Below are 23,740 nucleotides of genomic sequence, written 5' to 3' on the forward strand. Positions count from 1 at the left end.
TTGGCGTGAAACCAGATGTCCCTGAAATTTAAACAAATGGTGAAGTAAAGTAAAAAAATAATGGGGCTGGCCAGCCGTTTGACCCATTCCTTAGTACTTACCGACCTCAATAGGTCCCTGAGTCACTCCACCCGATATGCCACGTATACCAGTGTCCCTGTTCCTTGGCGCCACTATGTTTAAATTTCTCTCTCTGATCTTTAATATTTCCTTCCTTCTGACTTTGGGCTTCGTTTGTTCTTTTTCTAAATTTTTAGATCGCAGCTTAAGTTGTTTACTTGAAGTCTTTCTTCTTACTTGAGTAAGGGCTGTATTGCCATGAACTTCCCTGTAGTACTACTTTTGCTACATCCCATATATTTGGAAAGTTGTGTTCCATTTTCATTTATATCAAAGTATTTTCTGACTTCCTCTTTGATTTCCTCATTGACCCATTGTTTTTCAGTAGCATGTTGTTTAGTGTCCACAGATTTGTTTTCTTTGTGTTTCTCTATCAGTAGCTGATTTCTAGTTTCACACTACTATGGGCAGAAAAAATACCTGATATGATTTCTGCCCTCTAAAATTGCTGAAGTTTGTTTTGTGACATAGTATATAATCTATCCTGGAGAACATTCCATGTGCACTTAAAAGAATGTATGTTCTCCTGGTTTGGGACATAATGTCTTATAGATATCAATCAAGTCCAACTAGTCTAATTTGTCATTTAAGACCACCTTTGCTCCATCAGAGCTTAGGTCCCCGGGTCTTTTTTTCTCTCTCTCTCTTTCTCTCTTTTACTTTCTTATCGTTGACTCCATACCACAAGGTTCCGGTCCATTAAAGGACCCCAACAGTACATCTTCATGGAGATTTTCAGTTAATAATGAGGGTCGTCTCATCAATCACATAGTGTAATAGGAAGAACAGTGGACATAGGAGATGGACTTCTGAACTTTGTCAGCATTAGGTAGAACATGCGATCTCTCTGTAATTCCATTTCAGTGTTTATAAGATATGGGGGTTGAACTAGATAAGTAGTTTTTTGAAAGGAAAACTATCCCACCCCCCGCAAAGGAATTACTATATAGAACTGAGTATATAAATTGGATAACAGTAGAATTACTGGATGGTGGAATCTCTGCTCTTTTATCTTTCTTCTTCCTATGATGATGTTCAGGGGTGTAAGTTATGTGCTTAGAACACGATATAAAATTTCTGGGTTGGATTAGTTAAATTTAAGACTGATTAGTTGTAATAGTCCCTGATAATTCTAAACGTTTGTTGGTGCAGTGAGACATGTAATGACTTGTATTTTCAGTGCTGGATTTCTTGGGAATAGCATTTGATCTGAAAGTCCAATTCCTATTAGAGTAGGGCTTCTGGAAGGTAAGACTTGTGTGGAGATTGACCTTCTTAAGGTTGAGTATATGGATAGTTTCCCCTTAGGAGAAAAACTTGGGAGAAATTTTACCATTAGAAAATAAGCAGAAATCAATTGGGAGTGAATATGAAGAGAACTCAGTTTAAGAACTAATTTCAGGATCATAGAAAGGGCAATAGAGTAAAGCAGAAATTTATTGTGAGGACTCACTGATAATGTCTGGATTCACTATTTGGTGAAGGCTTTGTATCCTGTGAGGACTGTCCATGTCAAGAAATTCCAAAGTCTAAAAAGCAATGTATATTGGGTTCCTCAGTTTAGATTGGCTGAGAACTTGTCCATCAGCTGCTGTTCACAGCAGCAGTAAGTTTACTTACATCAGTGAGAAACACTGTGGTGATAGGAAAAGTTTTAAACTCCAAGCCAGAATACTTGGAGTGTGATCTTGGATTTGATCCTTCACCTCACAGAACCTCATTTTTATCCAGAAAAGTAGTAAGGTTATGCCTATACTATCTTAAGCTCAAGATTGTGGTGAGGATCAAATGACCTAAGATACATGTAAAAGTATATATTGAAAAAAATCTAAAAATTATTATAAATTATATAAAGTGGTCAAAATAATTCACATCAATAATTTCCATCATTATTTATATTAGACTTAATGGCTGAATTTTGCGAGTTTAAATGAAAATTGATGAGAAAAAGAAATGGAGGAAAATGGAGGAATAACTGATACCTCCTTCTGGTCTCTGATGGAATGGGCAGAGGCGAAAAACCTGTGCCTTTGTGATCTCCATTGCAAAGGCCAGCCTTACAGATTATCAAAGGAACCAATTTAAGAACTGGAAAGTTCTAACTGTCCCAAATAGGGTCCATAAAGTAAATGAAATGCTATCTCTTCTCATTTCATTTAGGTTAATCAGTAGTATCTTATGGCTTGAGAATGCTTAATCTCTCCTAGTATGTATGAAATCAATTTGAGAAGATGGCAGTTTTGGTGGGGAGGGTCAAAGTTATAAAAATCAATCAGCCATAATGTCAGAACCCTGGCTAAAGTTGATGGAATCATAGGAGAAAGACACCATGACTTAACTCTTTCTGATTTAAGGCCTCGGAACATGGCAGCATAGCATGATCGTGGCTGTAGGGAATCCTATCAGCAAAAGAAAGTGACAGGAGAAAAAAGCTTAGGATGGGTAATAGGAAGGCCCAAGTAAACAGACTCCTTAGTCTTGCTGCTCTTGGAAGCTCTACCTCTCTCCATCATCTGAAAAACGGAGTTGGAGAGGACAGTCAACAATTTGAGAAAGAAGAAATTTGAGGTAGATCTTAAAAAATTAATAAAGGAGGGATTATGAATAAAGGGAGGAATATGAGTGAGTTCTTACCAATCATGCACTTTCAGGTCATGAAGTTTGGTACTGTGGTACCTAAATGGTTAAGTACGATGTGATGGATTCAAGGAGCTTACTGTTTAATGGTGGAGTGAGATATATTCATGGATACTGGGCTAACAAAGAGTGTATACTGAGTGGATTTAGCAGCCACTCCAGCAACCTAGAAGGGGTAACAATTCTGATAAATCTATGACAAAACCTCAGGAGCATATAGTATGTTCAGTGGAGAGTAAGTTCAGTTTATGCATAGAGTACGAAACTTGGTGTGGATGATAAGACTGGAAAGGATGATGACACATAGTTTGGGGAGAGGTCATGACAACCAGACTAATGATCTATGCTTAATTCAGTATGCATTAAGGAATTCTTGATTTTTGTTTGTTTTTCATGCACTGTTGAAAGATTATCCCTGCAGGAGTTGTGAAGAAAATTCAACCAAATAATGACAGGAAGTAGGAAACCAATTAGGGTTCCATCACAGTAGTCTACATGAGAAACAGTGAGAAACTGAAATAAAGAGGTATTTAGGGAATGGAAAGGAAGTGACTATCTATAGAAGTGACTTTCTACACTTGTGTACCTGGGGGAATTGTTAAAACACAAATCGTTATCCCCCACAAACCCTTGCCTGAAGACCAAGATTTAGTAGGCTTTGGGTGAGGGCTGATCATTTTCATGGCCAACAGGTTTTCAGATGTTATTGATGCTAATAATCTAAGAACCATACTCTGAGAACCACTGGTCTAGAAGCTAGGCTGAGAACTAGCCTAGAGGTAAATCACTATATGTGAAGGCCAAGAAGATGATGAACTGAAAACTGAGTCAGAAGTGAATACTGAGTGTGAAAGGCTGTCTCAGAGACAGGATAAAATTTACATCAAGATATATTTGTCACATTGTAATACTTAGTTTTAAAAGCATATTGAATAAACAGATTTTAGCTATGTCCTACTAATATAGCAATTGCATTACTTTGTAACAAAATATTATGAAACTTATACACATAATTTCCTTAGATTGTGATTTCCTCTAGAGATTTAGAAATATTTCACATTTCTCTGGAGCTAAAATGTTACCTTATTGACTGTGTAATTGGTACTAAACAAAAGAAAGGTGAACTTGTCTTCTTATGTCTTCATTCTTTATTAAAATAGATTTATGTGCCATTAAGTTCAATTCAGTCACTCAGTTGTGTCCAACTCTTTGCGACCCCATAGACTATAGCACGCCAGGCCTCCCTGTCCATCACCAACTCCTGGAGCTTACTCAAACTCATGTCCATAGAGTCGGTGATGCCATCCAGCCATCTTATCCTCCATTGTCCCTTCTCCTCCTGCCTTTAATCTTTCCCAGCATCAGGGTCTTTTCCAATGAATCATTAGGTATTATATGCCATTAGGTACTATATACAATATGTTCCTTAATTTACATATGGGTCTTAAAATTACTTTTGAAATCCATGTAGCAGTGTGTGTGTGTGTGTGTGTGTGTGTAATTACAACATGAGATTTGAATGATCTTCCATCACATATGCAAATATTCATAATATTATTGCTGTAACATTATGAAGTGTCAAGATTTTGATCTCCAATCAGTCCAATCCAATCAGTGTTAGCAGGTGCAAAAGTAATCATTCTTTGCATCAGAGACTTTTGTATATGTGTATGTGTTTATTAATATACATGGCTATAAGAGAGCCAGTGAGTTTTTCATTTAATGTAGAATATATCAGGAAAAACACATGGTTGCATCTAATTTTATCTTAAATAGTGGCTTAATGTGTGAAAAGTATAAATAATTTAAAGATATCTTAGATATTGTGACCTTCCCAAACATCAGTGGGAAATAAGTAATCCATCTTTTGAATGTGACCTAGGAAATCTAAGATTCAATGGATTTGAGAATTTTAACTGAAACTCAGTTTTCAATAATCAGCTTTATCAATACAAATACATTTATCTTTTTCCCCTTTGTAGTCTTTATCTAACTTAACACCTTCTCTGACAAAAGAGAACACTGTCTGTTAATTGGTACAGGTATTCTTATTGTACAAATATGTTTTTAGTAAAATTTTCTACAAAGATTTTATTTAAAAAGGCATAGATGAAAACTTAAATATATATAGCCATCAAATAATTTTAAAGTATTACATATGTAATAATCACAGCCAAAATCCTCAAATAATAAATTAATACCCAGTTTTGTATTACTCTATCTACTAATTTTATTTCACTGAAATAAGCAAGAAGTTAGCCTACTGACAGAATTTCTATATTAACAACATTTTTTGCACATTTGTAATATCCTATCCCTGTAACAGAATTAGTTCTATTGGAATTTGGATAACACACTCCTTTTGTGATCATTTACAGTGTTTTCAAAGTAGTTGTTAATTGAGTTTGGTGAGCAGGGTCATTTGCTAGAACTAACTGGGTCTTATTAGCATGACATTTAAAATGATTAAAGCGATTTGGTGATTTCTTATCATGATACTTTAAAAAGGCAAATGATTCCTCCAATCAGTCCACAGATGTAAAAGTAATTATTCCTTGGACCAGAACTTTCAGATGTTTATCGGGGGTTGTGAGAGAGCCAGTAAGTTACCCTATTTCTCCGTTAGATAGCCTGGTTAGAAAATGTTGGATCCTAATTCATTACTTTGTCCACTCCAACATGCTGACTCTCAGCATACGTTCTTATCTCTAGTTGTATCATCAGATAATTTTTTGTTGGTCTATTATGCTTTAATATAAAAATGTCTAGTCTCCCTTAAAACAATGATTGTGGTACTTCTTTCTATTAAAAATAATTATAATTAAAAACCAGAAATGGGAGATGAATAAAGGAATTAAGGGAGAAAGGAAGAAAAAAACAAGAAAAAGAAAGTTTTCCAACTGCAATATTTTTCATTCATCAGTCTCCCCCTATATTTTAAAGTTAAGTCCTTTCTTCTGCTATTTCAGTTGCTACTACTAAACTCATATAATCATGAGATAGAAAAGTATTTCAAGTTATCTCAATAAAAAGTAGAAAGTGTGATGATTATTGAATCACCAACATGTCTTAACCAATTAGTATATTTTATATCCAATTCTAAAATGTGTGACCATGACATTAATCTTTATCAATTCAAAATCAACAGATATACTATGTAATGTCTCTTAGTTAGCTTTACAAATTTGAGAAGTTACCACAATTTCACATTTTCATCCTCACAGCATCAAAGATAAGCCAGTAGCTGATCTAATACTAAAGAATGCAGCCAATGAAATGTCAGTTATCCAAGTCAGTTTGTTTTATCTTTAAAATATTATGTCTTATGTTCCTTGGATATATCTCTTATGAATTTAAAATAAATCAATGAATAAATCTACAAACTACTTTATCTGATTACCTTTGTTTTAGATAGATCTTTTAGTACACTTATTTCCCTTTGTAAGTTTTCTTTCCTCTCCAGATATTTTGATTTTAAATAACTCTTTATATCATATCAGCACTGTGTCTTTTCTGTATCATAGGATGTTTCTGATCCTTGAAACTTTATTCATTTTGATTTCCATACATTATTCTTATTTAATTTTAAATCTATATCAATATTGTAATGATTAATAAATTTTCATAGCTGCAGAATGGAAAGAGGAGACTGATTTGAAGCAATTTTAAACCAATCTGTAGCATTTGGAATATTCATTTTTAATTCAGGTTTCAGTGTAATTTGAATGTAGTGGCCATATATCATGATTACTAGGATTACATAGTCCATATTAACAAATGTTTACTTTGCTCTCTGTGTAAACACAGTCTTTATTATGTTAGTATACCTATGCACGTTAGAAGTAATATTTAATCAAAAGAAAGCTTACATTTTAAAAATGATAAAGTGTATCTGAGTAATTTTGAATGCTTCCAATTTACAATGAATCAATTTGTAATTGACTTTGCTTTTTTCAGTCTGTTGTTGTTTGTTAACCTGTTATATAAATCACCATTAATGCTAAAACTTTAACAAAGCCTTAAATTTCATTAATCTTAAATCATACAGCAAAGCACAGTTAATAGCTGTTAAGAAATCTGAAGCCACATTAAAAATCAAGGAAAACAAAGTGTTGTCTTTCTCAGTTTCTCTGTCTCTTCTTTCTTTTGTGTCCGTTGATCTATCTGTTTGATTATTAAACTACCCTATGTTTTACTTTATTTGTATTTTGTATGACTACACAGTCATGCTAAAGCTCTTAAGATGAAAAGGTAAGTAAAAAAATTAAATTGTGCAAAACCTATGCCTGGTTCGTACTTTCTGCTGAGATATTATAACTTTTTATTATTATTTTCTATGTATTCTAAAGCTTATCTTGTGTGCACTGTCAGAAGTATGATTTAATTGTGATTCTAGTTCTTCTTTGGTCATATACTTTCTGTAAAGTCAGTAGAATTAATGTATGCTTAAATTAAGATGATTTATCTTCCATTGATTTCAATTTATTCAAATAATTTGTCATAATACTGAATCAAAGAGGCAGGCCTTATATACTATATATGACTTAAACTTTGATGACTCACCAGTGAGCTATTAAATTATGATTGTTTGCTTACCCTTCATTTATTTTATAAAATTCCATAAGAATTACAAACTACAAAGCCAACAAAGACCAAAGAATAACATGTAAAATTTTTATTAGTCAGAGAAGTCATGACCTAATGGTGAACCAGTGACCTCTTAAGGAAAAGCAATTAAATTTTCCCAACTTCTTGAAAAATATTAATTGCATGGATGTCAAATGGCTGGTCTTATCCCGCCAATAGCATAGCTTAAATAAATGAGTTGAGTAGGTATGGTCGTTTTGGTTGTAAAATTATTTACTGAATAATTTGATCTATTGGATGTTCTAAAATTAGTAATATATAAAGCAAGCACATTTTATGTTTAAAAAATGAGTTCCTTTTGCTATGGAAAATACAGAATGATATAAGGTGTATTCCCAACTTTAGAAGTTAAAAATCTACTGGGGAGACAAAACATAAACCCTTGCAAGTTAAATACTATTACATTCTAGTATGTAAATACATACTGCAACACAGTCTAAGATTACACATGAGGAATCAGTTCAGTTCAGTTCAGTAGCTCAGTCGTGTCCGACTCTGTGACCCCATGAATCACAGCACGCCAGGCCTCCCTGTCCATCACCAACTCCCGGAGTTTACTCAAACTCATGTCTATCCAGTCGGAGATGCCATCCAGCCATCTCATCCTCTGTCGTCCCCTTCTCCTCCTGCCCTCAATCCTTCCCACACATGAGGAATAGAGACTCCTAATAAAACATCTCAAACCCATTCACATAAATGTTCCTATCTCCAGAGGGCTTCCTGAAAATCCCCATGCAAAACATGTCTGAATACAGATAAATGAGATGGACATTATAAAAATTATCTAAATCCACTGAAATTTGCTAAATAAAACATCAGCATTTTAACTCCTATTAATAAAACATTACTTCTGTGAGATATTTCATACTAATAATGAACTTTTGGTTCTTCTCAATGTCATAGTCATAACAGTTGCTGTTGATCTGTACTGTGGCTAATGTGGCTACTATCAATAAAGTAGCCACAGACTACATATGGTTATTGAATATTTGAAATGTGGCTACTCCAAATTAAGTTGTGCTGTAAGTGTAAAATACACTGTGGGTTTTCAATTCTTCATATGAAAAAATGAAAGTAAAATACCTTAATAATTGTATAATGATTATAAGTTAAATAGTATTTTAGATATATTGGGTAAATACTACATCCATCTGATGCTTTTCACTTTTTAGTATAGCAACTAGAACATTGAAAATTAAATATATGACTTGCATAATATTTCTATATGGCTGCATATCTCTAGTAAACAAAGACCTTTGAATTCAGAGGAGAGAACTTACTGTAAATAGGTAAAATTTTAGGGAATTATTCATGTGAAAAGTATCTTATTTCTAATATATACTCTAATACATCTAACACTAGAATGGGTAGCCATTCCCTTTTCTAGGGGATCTTCCCAACCCAGGGATTGAACCCAGGTCTCCCGCATTGCAGGGCGATTCTTTACCAGCTGAGCCACAAGGGAAGCTACACATGATTATCCTGCTTCTGTTGATATACTTTCAGCAGTGAGACACTCACTACTTTCAAATGAGTGCTTTAAAAAGACAAAAAAAAAAATCGCAGCACTAATTAGTTGTTTCTATATTAAACTACAATTCAGGCTCCAAGCAATTTCTACCAACTGATTCTAGTTGTTCACTTTGGAACCACACAGAATAATTAAAATCTCTAATCTACATAATAGTTTTCTTAAAAAACAAATCCATGGTAGTCTTTGATCAGGAAATCTAGACTCTACACATACTACTAATGAAATCTAAGTTTACGTTATCTTGCTTGAATAATTCGTAACTAAGTACTAGTGTTTCCGAAAATCTATTTGTATCTGCTTATATTATTTTTGTACCGAGTGGTGTCATGTTGTTGCTAGCATTTGGCCAGCAATTAGTATACATCCACGCATGAGGTGTTGGCTACTCCAGTCTCTTCAATTTTATACAATGGAAATTGTGTTACTTAAAATTCCAGGTCATTCAAGAGCTCCTTCAAACTGTTCTTCCACTACTCCATGATTAGTCACGCATTCACTTAGTTTTTCAGGAAAATTTCATTTATGAGTGCCTTCTATGTACCAGAAATGACTCTAGGTTGAACAAGACAGACAAATTACTCATCTTTATGAGATGTTTTTGGAGCTCATCCGTCTCACCATGTGTTTTTTACATACTTGTTGATCTCCAAATAATTCCTGATGAAAATTCTGCACAGGACAGAACTGGTGGACAGCCCTTTATCATCCTCCTTGACCCCACTATATCGATGCAGATTGATTAAGTTTTGTTGTTAAGAATAATATGACTTTACCAAACTGGAGTGTCAGTTTTTCCATGTTTACCATTAGAATTCCACGATTTTGTTAAATAAGTTATTAAAATAAAAGTGCTGTGTCAACAAGTGTTTATTTTATCCTTCATAAACTGGACATTTTCAAAAGAGGAAGATATTGACTCGAGCCAATGGATGGGTACAAATTTGAGGGGAAACAGTAAGAGCCAATATCTATTGAGCCTTTGCTATATACCAAACAACATTCTAACATATTTTATCCTCATAAAAGCTCTATGAGTAGCTATTCTTCTTATCCTCATGTTACACATAAAGACACAGAGGCTCGAAGAGGAGATAACTTGCCCCAAATCCCTCAGCTGCTCAGGGTTGGAGCTCAAGTCCAATCTAGCCATTCTCTTGCAGAAATTTTAGGCTCTTCACCAGAAGGTGAAAAACATTCTAATCCTTGAGGGAGGGATACTAGGAGTTCACTAACAGACCTGTAAGAAAGAGTGTATATGGAACATTTAAATAAGGTTAGAAAGGTCCTTGGGACAAGATTAGGGGGAGCCTTGACTATCATGCTGGAGTTTGGACTTTATTTGACTTGTACTTCTTGAGCAGAAAAATAACATTATAAAAGCTGTGGTTTTGGAACATATTGACCTGATTACAGCCCACAGTATAGAACTGGTGAGGTGGGAAGCATTGTACATCTGTAAGGAGGTTTTTGCCATAGGTCTTGTGTAGGAGAGGTGATAGCTCAGAAAAGAAAGCAAGTGATTCATGGTAAGTGAATTGACAGTATTTGGTATTTATTAGACAATAGAGTGATGTGTTGGAAAATAGCATGACTCATGTTTTAGACTTGGATGACTGAAAAAAATGACTTATATTTACAGAACTAGGGAAGTTAATGTTCTGAGAAGTTCTGGGCAAGATAATAAGCTCATTTCTAGACATGTTGAACTTCAAGAGAGTAATCAGCTGGCTATGGAAGAGTCTAGATTGGAATTGAAAAGTGAAGTCACAGCTAAAGATGAATGACAGATATTATGAAAATTATATTTAAGTTTTGGAAGATAGCACTATTAGGGAAGGAGTTCCCTCAATAGTTATGAATGCCCAAGTTCTGAGCCTTTGAAACTACTATATATGAATATATGGAGAAAGGATGAACTAGAGAGGAAGCACATGTAAGACAATTAGATTATCCATTATAGATAGTGGACCCATGTTATTTTGATATGCAAGTACTTAAAAAGTTATTTTAGGTATCATTTATCTTCATACATTCACAAAATCATACATAAATATACATATATGTATAACAATGCAGTTACTCTTATTAAATCGTAGGAAATGTGAACAACAACTGAATAACATAGACACCATCAAATTAACACTGTAGTTATACTAAAGGCTATCATTCTTTATCTTTACAATATATTATATAATATATGATTTTAAAGTATAGAAGTATGTTAATAATAGAAATTGGAACACCATTCAAGTGCCTGTTTATAATACTTCCAATCTGTACTGATTCTAGAACATATTATTATGTTTCAGGTATTTATTAGGATTTAAAAACTAGTATTGAAAATAAGGCACTTTAGAACGACTCCATAAATCCTCTCTGGCATGTATACAAGTAGCTAAAAGATAAGTGTTTATTTATGTTTCCTGTGAGAATTTTTTCTTGTGAATAGCATTCAGTGGTTCACTTTTTCATTAGTAACTAAATACCTTTAGATATTCTTTTTTCCTTGAACACGTTCCTATATTGTCCTCTAGGAGATACTGTATACTAAAGAGTAAGACTAAGCCTAGGAATCTGTTGGGGAAGAGTGGCGGGGGAAGGGGGGGACCAACTTGATGAATATGTCATACGGGCATAAGACACTGGGTCATTCCTAAATTGTTTTTTCAAGTGGAAAATGTTTAGCTCTAAGGAAAATAAGGTTGTTTTTTTTTTTGTCACATGTGAGTTTTCCAAAGCTATCAGATATAAAATAGTTTCTAGTATTTTAATGCAAATGAATTGAATACAGAGGTCCAGATGAATAGAATAAACATTTATATTACTAACTGAAATTTAATTTTTGTCTATTCTTTTGAATATATATTTGATTTTCACTGTATTTTCATTTATCAGTCCTCTTCAAGTGGTTTCTTTAGAAAAACAAGGGGTTAAAAAGATTTTTGAGACTATGGTAATTATGACTTTCAAAATCAAAGGAAATGTGATATTTATAAAGTTAGAAAACATATATTCAGACTTTTCATTTGAGATATTAAGAGTTCATTTTTTTCATTTTTTTTTTTTTTTGTGTGTGTGTGCTACCAAATAAAGCATTCCTAAGACAAGCTAATGACGCTGTCTTATGGGAGCATGCCTGTCAATTCTGCCATGTTAAAAATGTCATTTAAAATATCTAAGCAGATTGCTATGTATTTTTTTCTGAGGATAAGGAGACAATTCTGCATTTCCAACTGCTGTTACTGTTATTAGATGAATGAGGCAATTTCTGATGAGATATTTACCCAAATGATATTTATATCAGAATATTTAAAATAAGATCAAATTCAACTTTAGGATATTAACAATTAGACCAGCCAAGTATATGGAAATTGACTTTTGCTGAAAAATCAGAATGATGAATTACATTATCCTGCATGTATGTTCAGCTCTGATGATGTTAAATGTTTGTCTTTATTTGCATCCTCAGGTACTTTCCCAGTTGTATTTCACCACTTTCATAAAATATGATATGGAAACATAATGCATGTCATTATTTTAGCAACAGGAGGTTGAACAAATGCATTTTTTGGCTTATATTTCTAATAAAAAGTAATTTTGATTTAAATTAGCACTATCTTTTTTTTTAGGCCTCCATTCCTTTGAAGGAATTGGAGCAGTTTAACTCAGATATACAAAAATTGCTTGAACCACTGGAGGCTGAAATTCAGCAGGGGGTGAATCTGAAAGAGGAAGACTTCAATAAAGATATGGTAAATTGGTTGTGATAGAAGTGTGAATGAACTAGGAATGAAATGAATAAATAAATATTTCAAAGGAAATTAGATAATTCAAGTCTCCAACTAAATTCTTAGAGCATACCTTGTACATTTTGTGATTCTAATAATTTATTACAAATGCAAAGTATTGTTATTGAACTATTATGAATGCCAAATTACTATGATATGGGCATACAGGAGTAATTATAGATTCTAATAAATCACCCAGCAATGTTGCTTTCATCCATACTCAAAGGACAAAATATAATAGATGGAAAAAAAGTCAAATCAGAAAATAAGAAACTTCATAATAACAAAAAAAATAGCACAACCATCAGAGATGGCTGATATTTTGCTTCAGTCCTATTTTTGGTAATGTAACATTTATTTTGGATAAGGGGAAATTATACATGATATAAACATTGTTTATTAAAACTTAACACAATGTAGTTTTACAAAAAAAAGTTTAACAAGTAGTATAGTATATATCTAAAATATGTGTAAATTCATGCTGCTTATTTCATGGGAAAAAAGAAATATAACCATGTGGGCTATCCCCAGACTCATAACTTTCTTCTTATACCCTGGTTAATTTCAACATGTCTTTTACGTTTCTCTCTGGCTTGACTATTTCTGCCTCACATTCCTTTTCACGGACTTATTGTTTCTCCTTACTCCTCGTCACAATTTCCTTTCCCCTCTCCACAACCATCACCTATATGGCATCATTAACCTTTACATATGTCATGCTAGAGATTTCTCAGACATGTAGCAGCGCTTTGAAAATGATATTGGAAGGTAAATTATAAGTTGTAAATAATAGGCACATGAAGCAATAGGAGAACCATTTTTACCAATCTTCGTTCTCGTTGGTATCATTTCTGACTTCCTAGAGCTGCCTGATTCAGTACTCCCTATGTACGGGTTTGATGGTCTTGCCAACTCAGCTCATGGGAAGAAAGACCAGACAAACCTTTCTAAGACACAGAGTTACAACTACCTCTTATTCATGTCAAAGAAGAAACCAGAGGGCACCAAGGTGGAAAAGAATGCTTCTTACCTCTTGGGCTGTTCACCAACGCTGCCCTCTAGCTTTCAGCTGGTGTGGGGCAAGTAGTGGAGTAGTTTTGTTTGTTCATTATTTTTGTCCTCAGCCCCAGGAAATGTTTCAGATTTTTAATGACATATTCTTAAAGGAAGGTTTTTCAAAGACTATACACATAAATGCCTATTACATTATTTCATTAAACAAGTAACTGGCACATCTCTGATGAAAATCTCATTTCTTTTAAAAAATTTAATGGTTTCACAGTTGTGTGTAGAAGTTGGCATATGCATTAGAGATTTAAGTATGCAACATGGAACACCATGGATGATTATAAACACAAGCATGTCACATTTAAAAATTGTCTGCTTCTCTTAATTCATCAGAGTACCTTGGGTACTATTAAAAAGCAAACCTCCTTGATAGAAGATATGTATATATTGCATTGAAAGAAAGATAGGAAATAGAAGTGAAAGATCCAATGGTTACATATGCTACTCTATTGGACAAACACTGTTAAAATAATTTTATTTAAAAATAAATAAAAATAATTTTCTTAGAGCCTAAAGAGCAAACTACATATTAAAAATATTTGAGTCATTTTTCTAATCCATATTTAATATTTACTTAATTGTATTTATTTAAAAATAACATGCATATGTGACTTATTTTTAGAAATTATCTGCAATACTTGACAGCAGTTGAGAACGTTTTTTCCTAAAGCTCTAATATTTGTTCTAGATTTGGTCATTTAGTTTATGTAAAAGAAAAGAAAGAAAAGTTGCTCAGTCGTGTCCAACTCTTTGCGACCCCACGGACTGTAGCCTACCAGGCTCCCACATCCATGGGATTTTCCAGGCAAGAGTATTGGAGTGGGTTGCCATTTCCTTCTCTAGGGTATCTTCCTGACTCAGGGATCGAACCCAGGACGCTTTACCATCTGAGCCACCAGGAAAGCTAGTTTATGTAAAACAGAACTTATTGTATAGAAATCAGTGTACACTTAAAACAGTGTATTTTCACTTAGGAGTGTGTGTTAAAATTTTAAATTTTACAGTCTCACATTCACAGAGCCACATCTATATTTCTCTGTGAAATAGTTAACATTATATATAACAAGTTTTTTTTTTTAATTTCTAGAAATGCACTAAAAATCAAAGCCCAAAGAATGCTTTCATAACAATTCACTTGTCTGAAATGATGTAGTAAATTGCTCCCGCATCTTTCTACATACAACTCTAATCACATGTGTCCTTTTGAAATAGACAGGAGGAAACTTCTTTTAAAAGTTAAAAGTATAGCATATTAAAAAAGAAACTCTGAGTGCAGTATCTTAGAATAGCATTCCCTGAAAGTTTTAAATTGGATTTTTTTGTGTGTGTTTTAATAACATGTTTTATTATCTCTGTTAAAGATGTACAGCTTTTTTTAAACCAATATGAAGACTGTACTTGTTGTTTTTAATCAGAGTGAAGACAATGAGGGTACTGTAAAAGAATTGTTGCAAAGAGGAGACAACTTACAACAAAGAATCACAGATGAGAGAAAGCGAGAGGAAATAAAGATAAAACAGCAGCTGTTACAGACAAAACATAATGCTCTCAAGGTATTAGAGCTAAAATTATAATATACCTTGCCTGTGTTTTTTTCATGTACAGGGTAAAATCTATTGTTCATAAATAAAATTTGCTTAAGAATCTTAGTCACCAAAATACATATTTTTTTTCCATTCAGTGTCTGTGCATTAACAATTTTGATTGCTGTCTTTGATTTTGAAAGACGTGTTGCTTAAAAATTTCAAGGTATTTACTTAGACACATTTTTCTGAGTAGTAGTCAAAAGATATTAAATGCATCATTCATAGTGTTCATATATTTAATTTTGTAATATAATCTATTTTGTAAGTTATTTTGACATGTGTCTTGACAAACCTGTTTAACTGTCAGCATAACCAGTCTGTATATTTTTGAGGCTTTCTGCTCTTGATATTTTCTTGATTTAATTCAGAGTAGGTTCACTTTTTGGGGTAACCTAATGTTTGTTTAATAGTTCATTTTTTTTTCAGTTAACCTCATTTTGCGTTTAAGAGAGTTACTCTTTGCAACTAACTAAACATTTAGACGTCTAATTTCATTTATTTAGCAGTCCTCTAAAATAATCTTAATGTCCATGAGAAAGAACCGGTGCTCTCGTTTTAACCAGCATTAGTATAGAGCTTCAAGTACCCATGTGTCTCATCTGGAATTGCACAGGAAAGACAGAATAGAATATTGGTGTTTATATAATAATACCTAGAAAGTTATTGAGAAGAGACAGGACATGTGAAAGATTCTGTGAAATAACTTTTTATTTTTTAATGTGCTTTTCAATATTCACTATTTGCTTGCATGGCTGATTTTCTAATACTGTTAATTGCTGAGCTTTTCATTGTAAATCACTCTTTTAGAGCTGTATAGCCATGTAGGTGGATCCACCTTGTAGGTGAATAGACTCTGCTTTCTATATGCAAATAAGAGTATAAAACCTTTTCCCATATAGTCAGACAACCAAATAAACACTGCTGAGAATGTAATTACATAATATTGTGCCTGCAAGGAATCCACAAGGAAAGTCTAATTGGCCAGCAGGTGTTCTGAAGGTAACTGCTGATAAATATAGGAAATAGAAAAGGCCTCTTCCCTGAGGGAGTACAAGAGCAAGCCATAATGGGCTCAGAAAATCAGAAAGCTGTGTAATTCACACGCTTCCAACTGTGACCAAGCTTTTAGAAACATCTACACTGGTCATATGATGATATGTGTCCTACTGAAAAGCAGTGTTTAATGGTTATCTGGCATACCTGTAAAGAAATCTAATGTCTCTTAATATCTTTACACATTACACACCACTCTGTACTTAGGAAATAAAAGGAATTTCAGATTTGGGGACCACAAACCCTTTCTCTTGGTGAAGATATGAGTTGCGTCACCAGTAAGGCATGGCTCAACTCTCTTTCACGTGGCTGTATTTGGTACCTTTGAAAAAAGCAGCATTCCATCTGGCTCATCCCAGGCATTTATTTCCTCCACAGGAGGTTTAGAAATTCAACTGAAAATGTAAACTGTAGAAAATTTTACATCCCCAATTTTAAACAAAATGCAGAATGAAATCAAAATCATTTTTCTCAGATATATGTTAAAAGTAATGAATGAAAATCAACACTTGCCACACCAATCTACTAAATTCAGTAGTTGTTAATCTGCCAAGTGTTCAAGTCTAGTCCTTATGAAATATTTCAAAGAAGGTGAAACTTTCCAATGCAATGAATATTTCAGCAGTTCTTTGATATTCACTCTTTTCTTTTGCTCTAGTTATATCTATACATGAAACCCTAATTGCTACTACTCTGAAAAAATGCAAACTGTATCCTGAGCTCTTATGTTCCCTTATAAAACATGTAAAATATATTCCCTCGTAAAATAGCATTACAACAAATTCTGTTGATCAGGGAAGACATTGGATGGTCTTGTAAGGAGTAAGATGATTAATTTTCCCCTTACGTGATTCATTAAAGTAGTCACCCTTATTTATCTCATCAGGTTGATTGAAAACCGTGTACTTTTCCTTTTCTAAATTTTATCATTTTGCATTTGGATTTGATGCCAATGAGAAAGTTTGCCATGCAAGTCTTAAAAGGAAAATAATTGTTATGATATTTAAATTGTCATTATCATGCATACTCTCAGGCATACACTTTTCACACTTGAACATATATAGTTTGAAGCAATTTCTGTGATAACTAAGAACACTTTATGTTTCTAATCACAAAATATTCATGTCCTATGAAACTTTTTTGCAGACATTTCTAAAATTATGAGTGTAAATTGCTTGGCTATATAAACTTAAAATTTTGAACCTAGTACTGAAGATAGAAATTTTAGAATTTTTACCTATTTTAAAACTCAAATGCAAACTCAGTAAGTTTGTACAAGTATGTTGTTACCTCAATTGAGTTCACATATTGAATAATTTCACAAACTCTACACAGTAATTTATTTGACTCATTAAGAGTTAATTAAATATGAAACGATTTCTAAACAAGTTTGAGCGTACTAAGAAAAAATACTGAAAGTGGATTGTTCAGTTTTCTTAGCTTCATGTACATGGGTCCTGTCTCGTGAATACAAAATTTAATAATCTACTTGTATGGGTAACATTTAAATATGAATTTAACTGAACCTGAACAAGAAGGTGAGGGAACCAAATTATTTTTAAATGACTACAACCAGAAGTATAATATGCTTATATATTGATATTTTAATAATATCTGCACCATGAACAGGATTTGAGGTCTCAAAGAAGAAAAAAGGCTCTAGAAATTTCTCACCAGTGGTATCAGTACAAGAGGCAGGCTGATGATCTCCTGAAATGCTTGGATGACATTGAAAAAAAATTAGCCAGCCTACCTGAACCCAGAGATGAAAGGAAAATAAAGGTAATGTTGTTTTAGAATGTCAATCTAAGATTTGTTGCTACATTTTAATTTATTGAACTTAACCTGTATGGATCATGTTTTAAATGTTGATGTTGCTGTTTCTTCTATTAGTGTTCTCCCCAATTTGAGCTGTCTCTCTGTATTTTGTTTTGTTTTAGTAAATGTATTGTTTTTCAATTGACATAATGTTGAATGAATAAAACGTTTTATTCTTAGACATTGTGAAATGAATTAAGAAATGTTATATGTTTTCTGGTAAAATTGTAATTGACTCTGTGTATCTTTGTTCCAGATGAACAAATGACTTATCGGTATATGGACGACTTCTATCTCATGTTAGCACATTCATTTCATCAGAGCATCTTCTCACATCAGTGTCAAATCTCTATAGATTTATCTGTTGCATATTGTCTGAAGATGTTTTTTCTGTTATTTTACACTTTTTATTTTGCTTCATTCTCTGTTGAGTTCCTCAAAACTTTAAAAAGGAAATAAATTACTTATTCACTTAGCCGCTAAATTATATTCTATCTGGATGGTCCCTATTAATAATGAGTAATCACTTCAATTTGGGTCAACCCCCAAAACACTAGAGGAATTGACAAGAAAGGAATCTGTTAGATCAATTTCAATATTTTCTCAATTAGAGTATCCAAAACTGAGCATTCAAAGAATAACTGAAATAATATGTGGATCCTTGGGTGAAGATGACAGTGTTGCCTTCCATACTTGTAAATTATGCAAAGTGAAAATAAAATGACGACAGCCTGTGAAATTGCTGGGACAGGTATGTGCTGGGATAGGTTGATTCATGTGGTTAGCTAACTGCCCTGGGCCCTGTATTGGTTTTGCTCAATAGGAAATTGATCGTGAGTTGCAGAAGAAGAAAGAGGAGCTGAATGCAGTGCATAGGCAAGCTGAGGGCTTGTCTGAGGATGGGGCAGCAATGGCAGTGGCACCAACTCAGATCCAGCTCAGCAAGCGCTGGCGGGAAATTGAGAGCAAATTTGCTCAGTTTCGAAGACTCAACTTTGCACAAATTGTGAGTTGTTACTGGCAAACCTATATGTGTTTGCAACTACTACTCTAATCACAGAGGCCTACTAACCAAAAGAAAAAAAAAATCTGGGTGCAATTTCAAAGTTCTAATCTACATTCTGAAAGTGGGTAGTTTCCCCTAACTTTGGGCTTCTCTAACTCTAGTGGTTAGTTTTTCAGATTAAAAGCATAATCCATTAATAGAGCACAGGAAAGAGTGTCCTTATCAAAAATGAGAAATACATCTTAATTTCTTTTGCCGCATCATTTTTTCATAACATTGGCAGTGTGAATTGTCAATTTACCATACATGTACTTTATTTCAGCATCTAATCCAAAAATATGTATTGCTTTCCTGAGACCATCCCATGCTAATTTTACTTTCTTAATGTATACATGGTAAATAATAAATCTTTTGTGAAAGAACTTATATCAACTTGCACAAGGACTTCTTATCTCATTGACTTAAACATTATAGTTTAGTCCTCATACCTGGCTTATCTACTTGATGGGTTAAAAAGTTGATAGAAGGATTGTATGCCTGGTGAGATCGTTAATAATTGATAGCAGGTTGAAAAATAGAAAATATTGTTACTACTGAAATATCATAGGCCAAGAGATGAAGAAACCACTGTTCTCTTTCAAACAACTGTATGGAAATTTTATGATTCTGTCTTTAGAAGTGCAAGTCACAATCATAAGCTTGGTCTTTTTAGAACTGTATTTGTAATAGAGTATAAACCATAGGGATTTTCTAGCAGATACATTTTTGCTCCTATTCTGAGAGATTGTAAAGTAAAGTGAAATAATCACCACTCTGTTATTATGCAAATACAGTACTTCTCACAAAACCAGGGTGTGAAAGTCTGCAAAATGAGGCTTTATAATTATGTTAGGTTAATTTACATGAAACTGACAGATATTCAACCCTCTTTGACCTAGGTGATGACAGTTTTATTTGTTTCAACTCCTAGATGAGACTTACTTGGATATTTCTTCTGTGATATTGTTGATTCCATTTAATATGGGATAAATGATTGAATATGTCTTAGACAATTAACATAACTGCTTTCTAAGCATATAATTTTGTTAATGTGGCTTATTAACTCAGTGAAAAATACTCCATATTATCATTACTTCTTTTAAATGCATTAGAAAAATCCTTGCATACACTGTTTTCTAAGAACTCCAAGTATCTTAATATTTAATAGCAGCTGAATATTCTGAGAAATTGGAAGTAGTAATATAAGGTATGTTTAAACTGCAATATATTGCATTTGAAGTCAATTCTAGCTGATTGAAAGTTTCAGCCTATTATCTTTCATATTAGATATTATGAATATAATGTCATAAATCATTCAAGCTTACACTAACAGAAAGCTTGTGCCAGTGGATGCAAAATGAATTGAAAGATTAAGGCAATCATAAAGAAAATTTAAGTAAACTATTTTTGCCTCCATTTAATACATCATTTAAGTCCTTTGCTTTGAGTTATCTTACCACTCACTATTTTCTCCAATCCCATTTTCCCCATGTCTTGACACAGCCTATATGCAGGGTTAATTTTTTTTTTAATAACTTTGTCAAGGTAAGTTATTAACACTTTATAGTTAAATAGACACAGGATCAAAAATCTCTGTAAACCACTCACTTAAAATGCCATTGTGTACCTGCACATAATAGGCTCTCAACAAATATTTGTAAAACATAATAAAGATTGCTGAAGTAAAGTAAGGATAAGTGACCCAGTATAAAACTTTTGAAATAAATGATCATAAAATATATTTTCTTCAGAAACCATTTCTTCTTGATTTTTATATCTGAAGGATCCCAAAATACAGATGATGCATGGCTTGGGGAAAAATTTGTATGTTAACTTAATTTTCCATGATAAAACAAGTAAGAACAATATACGTGAAGAATAATTAATTTAATATTACAATTATATTTAGCCTTGGATTTGTATTAGATCTGAAAGTTGATAGATTGATAGATCAAAGATGTATATAGTCCACTGATTGCTAATACATGTTTAAAAAACTTATTTCACATATCCACATATCCAAGTTTAGAGTCATCTTTCCCAATTAATGTACAGTGAGGACATTTGAGACAGCCACAGGCAAACATCTTAACTAAAAGTTGTGTTTGGTCATGGCCCTGATGTAGCACAGGTAGTCAGAGCTTCCAAATTGCTTTCCTCCCCTTACATTTCCCTTTTCTATTTCTATCATCATTTCTTCTTCTCAAATGTCCCTTTCTGTTATTTCTGTATATGAATTCTAGAATTCTATGGATTTTCAGTTAGTCTTTCATATCTTAGAAGTAGTAATTCAAGATTTTTGGCAGTACTATGAAGTGTTTTATATTTGAGAACTGAATTTAAAATGAGAAATTAATTGTATTCATTTCAGAGGTAAAGACTCAGAAATAAACTAAGCAGTGTAAAATTAAGTACTTCAGGGACTAGGTCCAGGTCAGAGTTACATATGACCATAGTAAAGCTCAAAAAAACCCTGGTACTTGGGTCTCAGGGAGCCATGGGACAGCCCCGTGTCAGGCAAGAGTGCAGACCAAAGCCAAGAAGAGAGTATCTACAAATGATTGTCCTCAGGATGATCCTGGAGACCAGAAAGGAGTGAAAATAGACTGAGAGAAAGTGGGTAAGATTTTCTCCAGGTATTGAGCATGTTGAAGCTCCTGCCCAAGTTAGGATTACACGACCTTTCTAATATGGTTCCTGTTGACTTACAGACGTGTCTGTTCACTGAAGACCAAACAACGACTGTAAACTGAACACGAGGACTGTTTTCTGTAAGATATTTTACAACAGTGGTCTAGTAAAATAGACCACGCCCTGGGGTGAATGGCCCTGTGAATCCCAGTGATTCCATCTGCTGGCTCTATGATCACCAGTCTCTTCCAGCCTGGTTTCTTGCATTTCTACCATGGGGATGAGGATGTTTGTGATAATGAAATATGGTATTATTTGTAAAATACTTGCTACATTATGGAGGTTGACTGAGGTTAAAGTGAATCAATATTTTATTTTCTTCTTCTTCCGGAATATAAGTTAACATTGGAATGAGACACATTATTTTAAAATGTATAGTATATTTGTGAATCATTAAGGGGATTGGGATGAGTAGGTCCCATAGGTTTAAAAATGTTATTAACAACAGGTAGATCTATTTTGTTCAATGTAAATTAAAAATTAGATTTCCTAGTTCTTGGCAAGTAGTTTTGTCTAGAGTTACATAGTATTTGTGGGAAATTTCATGCAAAGCTGTTGATTCTGCTAATGAAGGCATACTTTTCCATAAACCTGGAAATAGAGCATTAGCTAAATTATTTTCTATAGAAAGGTAAAGAAAGATGAGGAAAAAACATAAAGGCTTTTGAAATCTAATAGAAAACTATGCATAATTTTATTAAGGTTAATTGTAATATTTGACGGTTAACCTCAGAGATCTCAAGAAAATCCAACCACAAAATTGCACAATGAGGATATGCAACAACCCTTATGTGAAACTCCTGAGAAAATAAGCTCACAGGTTAAAATTAAAATGGATATGCAAAAATGCTTTCTGTAAGTGATGTTAACTTGCCAAAATTAAAAGGAGTATGCACACCTGAAGAAATTAGAGATAAGAAGACAGTAAAGGACATGAAAATGTTTTTTTAATGTTCAAAAAGATTTAGAAAATAAAGATGGAATGGAATTCTTATAATAATGACAAGCCGTTTTGAGAAGTGAATAGGAAACTGATAACATAGAGTCTAGAAATTAACATGTAATTATTGAAATAATAAGTCAACTTTTTAAATGGTGGATTCATTATAGAAGAAAAGGAATATATTAATTGAAAGATGCTGAGGAAATTTTTGCTTTGCTGAAAATACAATATGGAAAGGATAGAATAAAAAGCTCGAACATATGCCTGAAAAGAGTTCCAGACTGATAAAGTGGAGAGCCAGGGGAAGAGACATTATTTTATATAAATGACTGACATTTAACAAGATTGAATAAATCTCAATTTACATGAGACCTCAAATTGAATAAAGCTCAATTTGCATGAGTCCTCAAACTGAATGAAGCTCAACCAGTTTGTAATAAATAAAAGCAAGTTCACAACCAGCAAAGTCTGAGTGAAACCCAGAACATCAATGATCAGGAAGGTCACCATAAAAGCTACTAAGGACCAAAAGCAGAAAGCTCCATAGGCTGGCCAACTTGTCCTCAGTAATAGATATTAGAAGACAATGGGATAATATTGTCAATGTTCAAGGTGAATGTTCAAAAGAATCCTGTGAACTGTGATTCCAGAATGAAGACAAGCTATTTTCGGATATACAAACACTATATTTTCAGATAAACGAACACTAAATTTATAACCTATAGATTCTCACTGAAAAAATTACTAAACAATATGCTAGTGTAAAACAGAAAACAGAGCCACAGAGAAGGAGCAAGCTATATAAAGGTA

The 23,740-nt window shown here is 33.2% G+C and overlaps 1 protein-coding gene across 1 annotated transcript in view; it reads left to right on the forward strand.

The window, feature by feature from the left end:
- The window catches only part of DMD (dystrophin), a 2,165,569-nt gene that overhangs the window by 871,592 nt on the left and 1,270,237 nt on the right, over window positions 1–23,740 (forward strand). Inside the window, exons 37-40 of the mRNA XM_061137756.1 lie at window positions 12,568–12,690; window positions 15,210–15,347; window positions 18,063–18,215; window positions 19,075–19,257. Coding sequence (XP_060993739.1) covers window positions 12,568–12,690; window positions 15,210–15,347; window positions 18,063–18,215; window positions 19,075–19,257 — 597 coding nt within the window. The remainder of the gene's footprint in view (window positions 1–12,567; window positions 12,691–15,209; window positions 15,348–18,062; window positions 18,216–19,074; window positions 19,258–23,740) is intronic.

This window comes from Dama dama, chromosome X, assembly GCF_033118175.1.
Source record: "Dama dama isolate Ldn47 chromosome X, ASM3311817v1, whole genome shotgun sequence".
In the NCBI taxonomy this organism is placed as follows: Eukaryota; Metazoa; Chordata; class Mammalia; order Artiodactyla; family Cervidae; genus Dama; species Dama dama.